A 6,000-nucleotide genomic window follows, 5' to 3' on the forward strand; every position below is an offset into this window, starting at 1 on the left:
ATCTTTGAACTTGGTGAGGTTGATAAACTACCTTAAAGCATATATTTCTTTTTTCAAAGGTTCCGAGACCCATGTATAGATAGGTAACAACATACCTTTTATTATCTATTGGTAATAAACAGTTTTGGAGTTCCTGCTCTACCACACAGGATCTAATTCTAGAAATACATAGGTTTTAGCTTGAAGGAGAATGGAGAATGTAAGCTATTTCGTGAAAACAAAAGCAATGTTGTCAGATGGCTGTAGGTAGGTAGGTTGGTATGTAGGTAGATCTATAGAGAGAGAGATAGAGAGATAGCCACACTTGGTGGCCTATGCTGACTGCCAAAGAAGAGGCATAGGCCACTGACTCCCAATGCCTGAACTGGACTTAGGTGGCTTATATACAGAGCATTTATTTAATAGTAAAATCAGAGCTATAGTCACATGTTTATTTCTTTGCTCATCATTCTTTTTTGCATCTCATTCTTTCTCTCTGTGTTTCTACTTCCTAAACTACATTCTTCAGTAAATTTAGGTCTTGCTTAGAGTCCAGGAAAACACTTACTAAAAAAAGCCCTTTGGTAATTGTGATACAGATCCCCATACCCTGCCTCCCAAAGTCATAAAAGGCTATTCTATTGGAGTCATAGGAAGAAATCACCAATGTCTAAGGTTAGCAGAGAGACAGAGGTGTTGGGACTTAGAATGAGCCTTGATGGAAGGGGCAGTGTAGATAAGAAGGGAGAAGAGGCAAGTCACTGTTGGAGAGAAAGATGGGGATGAGAAAGTGACAGTAGGAAGAGAGGTACATCTCCAGGGAAACCAGTTTTTCCTTTTCTAAAATGGGAGTAAAATCTCCTACCACAGAGGGTTATCACAGGAATGAATGAGAAGATACATCTTAACTTCTTAGAAGTCCACCTGGCACCAAGTAAGTGCTCATTCTGTGTTACTCTTTTGATAGTATTTTATTGAAAGTTAGATTGTGGATCAGCCTTAAATTGTCCTGATAAATCCTTGCAGATAACCTGAATAAAAATCAACTTTGAATGCCAGTCTCCTCTTGGAAGTTCTCTGAGCTGGAGAGAGTTCACCTCTAATATATGCAAACTGAGCTCTTTCACATGGAAATGGGGGGAAAGATACTCACAGAATGACTGGTCCAGAGGCTCCCTGGAAAACATCATTAGGTAATTCTTCCAAATTATTGTTATCACTTAGATTCCTGGGGATGGAGTTGAGGAAAGAAGAAGGCAACACAAAACCACATAAATACTGCTGTCCTAAGAGTCATTTCCCTCTAAATGGCCTGTTAGAATAGTCAGGGCTACTTACAGATCATCTAGTTGGGTTCCATTGAATGCACAGTTGTGTATTTCTTGAATCCCATTCTTATTCAGCCATCTGAAATAAAAGGCTCATTAAAAAAACCAATAATGTCAAATGCAAACAATACAGTAGTTCTATAATTGCAAGCAGTGAAGCAAGGTCAGATAGCACAGGTTAGTGGCATTAAATGAAAATGCCACCCTTAAAGCTTGGGGACATAGGAAGGAGGAAGACTGACTAATTGTATAACCTTTTGTAACTTTTGAAGCTTGCTTTATGTGCATGTATTACCTGTTCAAAGGAATAAATAAAATTAAATTCTGAAGAGGCACACTTAGGCACAGCAGTCAGGACCCTGTAACTGTAGGGTCTTTGCACACATCATCTGTTTGCAGAGAAGATGCCATCAGGAGAGCAGATGATCTTTCCCATCTCAAAGGACAGCAATTGTACCACTATTGAACAAGTGTTTATAAGACAGAGAAAGAACATTTTATGTCACCTTTCTGTAAGGCCTTAAGCTCTTCAACCATGCTTACCCATAGCAGCAGGTCTGGCTGTCATCAAAAAGTGATCTAATTAAGTTGTCAGACAACCTGAACATCTCCTGTGACCCATAGGGACCTGTTATTGGAGGTTTGTGGAGGTGGCTCTGGGTTAATTCAGAAAGGAAAAAAAAATCAATTACAGAGACTGTGGGCTGCGGCAGGGTGAGGTGGTGTGAGTGGGCATGGCAGGAGGCTCTCAGGGAAGTGGGGTGGCGGGGGGGAGAAGAGCTGTCCTGATTGTGTTAAGAAGGTCAATGAGCTGGTTTGCCTGAACAGAGGGACCCAAGGACACTTGGGGCCAGCGACTCTGCCTTGCTTTGCTTCTTACTGGATCTGAAACAGAAACAGATGTCTAAGATCGAAAGAGCTTAGCCCAAAGAGCTTCTGACCACCTGCTCTTGCTTTGCTGTCAGTTTCAGTAGGTTTACAAGTAACACACTCAATAAGCTGACCCAGAGAAGCCTCAGGACTGGTGATTTTCTTGGCTGCAGTGGGTAGCTAGAAAACACTTAAAATCTTAGAACAACTATATGTCTTTTTCTTCTTCAAGATCACAAAAAATCCAGGGAGGAGCAAGGTAGATCTTTTAAAACATTAATAACCAATAAGTGGGTTCTGAAAGCAAAGAAATAGCTATGCACCCCTATCCTGCCTGTCCCCTCACTTGCTCATGAGAAAGCCTGTCCCAGGGACTTCCAGACTCCTGACCTGATTGTCAGCCTGTCCCAGGGTAGTGTGAGCTGTTAGGGCAGCTGCACTTAGCTTGTGGGATCTAGCTCACTTGGGATTTTGGATCAAACACAGCGATCAGTAAACTTTTTCTATAAAGGGGCTAATTTTAAATTTTAGGTTTTATGGGCCAAGAGGCAAAAATGAAGGTATTATATAGATACTTATAAAACAATTCTTATAAACTGTTTTTATAAATTTGCTAGATAAAAGAAGCAAAACATTTAAGGGACAAAAAAATGGAAAATAATCTGTTGATGGTAACATGTGTGATAATACCTTTAACTGGACTAATATGCAGTGTATTCATGCTGGAAAAATTAATTTTACAAGCTATAATGATATATAGTAGTTGAATATATAAAATTGAATAAATAAATAAACTAAAAAATACTAAAATACAATTCTAAATAAAGATAATAGAGTATTAAATGTAAAAATTTAATAATAGAGTACAATTTTTTTCTGATATAACTCTACTGTTTAAATTCAATTCCTATGCTACTCTGGTTTTTTTTTTTTGAGAGATTTTCGCTATAGGGCGCGTGCGTTTGCCAGACAGACAGAGAGAGACATAGAGACAGAAAGTGAGAAATCACCCCCCAGGAGGGATGGTCACGCCGCAATCCCTTCTCCTCCATTCTCCTCTTGGGATCTTGGGCATGCACGCACATGCGCGTGGCGTGAGTTTTAAGCCACCGGGTCTGAGATGCGAACCGCGGTCGACTACGTGGGAGTCCAGCAACATAGCCATTACGCTAACTGCTGGTTCCCTGATACTCTGTTTTTCAAAGAATAGAATTCCTCTTATGGGGGGTAATATTTTGCTTAATTTAGGTTTAGGGTTTCCTATCATCAAAAGTGTTTGATTTAGAAGCAGGTCTTAGCTCATGGGTTAATTTGGCCTATGGGCTGTAGTTGGCTGACCCTTAATCTCACACAAGGTATGCACAAATCCATACAGGCTCCACCTATTTCCCTATAGACTAGATACTATTTTTTGCACATAAATGTCTAGTAAATAGATGATTAAATAAAATATAGACTATTTAAAAAGAATTATTGTACTCAAAGTAGCCCTTTGTCTTTATAGATTTTCTCAACCAACAGATACTATCATGTGGGGAGATTATGTTGACATTTCAATGTCAGTGGTAGAGCATCTCACAAAAATCAAGACATGTCCAGAACTCTTGTCTTTGATTTATGTCATGCTATAAGATTTTCAAAGTACTAGCAAAGAGAAGCCAACATTTATTAAGTGCACTCCTGGTCTCTCTCTTTTTTTTTTTTTTTTGGAGAGGTTTTTGCTATAGGGCGCTTGCACTTGCCAGAAAGACAGAGAGGGACAGAGATACAGATAAGTGAGAAATCACCCTGCAGGGGGGTTGGCCACGCTGTAATCCCTTCTCCTTCATTCTCTTTTCAGGATCTTGGGCACGCATGCACATGCGCCTGGCGTGAGTTTTAAGCCGCCGAGTCCAAGACGCGAACTGCAGTTGACTACATGGGAGTCCAGTGACATAGCCATTACGCTAACTGCTGATCCCAACTCCTAGTCTCTTAAGAGAGGTGATATCTGTTTTAAAACCAAACGGTGATGGTGATGTGAAGATGACGACAAGCTGGGGGAACATCAGCTAAGGGACAGCTGCATCACGGACTTTCCTTAATCCTTTTTACTGGGCCAGAACCTGGCCCAGTAAAACTCATTGAGAGCAGGTGAGGGAAATGGAAGCCAACTGAGGAAGGGAAGAAACGTACTTTTCAGGATGTTTCAGAGTCAGTCTCTCCTGAGTCCACAGTGTGCTGGGGACTGTCGCTTCATTTGATTTCTTTTGGATTTGATTCTTTCTTCTTCTGAATTAGGCCATCCTCCTGGATGATCATAGCTAAGTGCTTTTCCCATTCAAACTCTCTTCCTGCCAGGGCATAGCAGGGATGAGGAAGGGCTCAGAGGTCATGGTGTGACCTCTACACCATGATTCACTAGACAAGCGTTTGACAATCCTTCACTATTATGCCATTAAAAAAATTATATTTATTTTCATAACAGGACCCCAGAATTTTACAGATTGCTCTTGGGGAGAAATCTTTTTTTGGTCATCAGTGCCATTTGCCATACATTTTTTCCTGATTGTGCTTGGATGTCTCTATTGGGAGAAAGTATAAGATAGAGCACTCAAACTAAGAACAGTTGCAAATGAAAGGTGTGTTGTATATGAACCTTCTGCTGTATGATCTATGGATGAGGGGACAGCTGGGGTTAAAAAAATAGATGTTATTGTCAAAAATGTGAATTTATCCTTTAGAGACATACTTCAGAAGTATGAACTCTTACAAAAGACACCCATTCTCTTTTGAAAAGTATGTTTCTAAATTCTGGAGACCCACATAGCCAGGTGTTAGTAAAGAGCTGATAGGATCTATATATTTACTTTGTAGCTTTCGATTTGCAACACTACACCAACAGTTCATATTTCCTTGGGTTCTTTGTCTCTGATTGGGGAGGAGACTTGATCCTAGATGGCTTAAGATGCCCGCCTTCTGTTTTACAGGCTGAGCAAAACAGATGTGTACCAATGTGTAAAACTGCAAGAATGATATCAGCACACTCCCACTTAATTTTGTACATTATAACATCAGTTTTAAATCACTACACTTAAAAATAATGTATGTTTTGAACAAAATTTAAAGAAACACAAACATCCAGGTACAACTGATTCTATTCATCACCAGTCTCCTGTGGTGTACCCAAGGAATCCCTTTACTATTGTGTTTGTTTCATAACCCAGGTACTCATCATTTTCCACACATTCGTTGTTGTATTATTTTTTAAACCTTTATGGCCTTAATGATTCTGTTTCTACTGCTTGTCCTTTGCTAACTTTCTACCTAAATATCTATAATCTTTTTTTTTTTTTTTGAGAGTTTTTTTCTGCTATAGAGTGCGTGTGCTTGCCAGAAAGAGACAGAAAGTGAGAAATCATCCCTCAGGGAGGATGGCCACAACACAGGCCCTTCTCCTCGATTCTCCTCTTGGGATCTTGGGCACACACGCACATGCGCCCGGTGTGAGTTTAAGCCACTGGGCCCAGGACTCAAACTGTGGTCAACTACATGGAAGTCCAGTGACATAGCCATTATGCCATCCTCTGGTCCCAATCTTTTAAAGCCCATCTTTTTTTTTTTCTTAATTTTATAATTATATTTTTATTATTTATTATTTTTTTATTTTTTATTATCATCATAATCTTCTTAAATTACATTGGATTACATATAACTTTATAGTGTATTACATTGCTTTTTCAAAAGGGAATGCCATGCATGTCAGTCAGTACAGAGACATTAATCTCCCCGCTTCAACATTCAATATCTTTTCTATGTTTTCCCCAATCATTATTATTATTAT

General features: G+C 39.5%; 1 protein-coding gene across 1 annotated transcript in view; it reads right to left on the reverse strand.

The window, feature by feature from the left end:
* Positions 1 to 6,000, reverse strand: part of FSHR (follicle stimulating hormone receptor) — a 215,129-nt gene that overhangs the window by 23,478 nt on the left and 185,651 nt on the right. The window contains exons 7-8 of the mRNA XM_006159008.1: positions 1,318 to 1,386; positions 1,133 to 1,207 (exon numbers count right to left, since the gene is read on the reverse strand). Coding sequence (XP_006159070.1) covers positions 1,133 to 1,207; positions 1,318 to 1,386 — 144 coding nt within the window. The remainder of the gene's footprint in view (positions 1 to 1,132; positions 1,208 to 1,317; positions 1,387 to 6,000) is intronic.

Source organism: Tupaia chinensis, unplaced genomic scaffold (genome assembly GCF_000334495.1).
Source record: "Tupaia chinensis unplaced genomic scaffold, TupChi_1.0 Scaffold000622_1, whole genome shotgun sequence".
Lineage (NCBI taxonomy): Eukaryota > Metazoa > Chordata > Mammalia > Scandentia > Tupaiidae > Tupaia > Tupaia belangeri.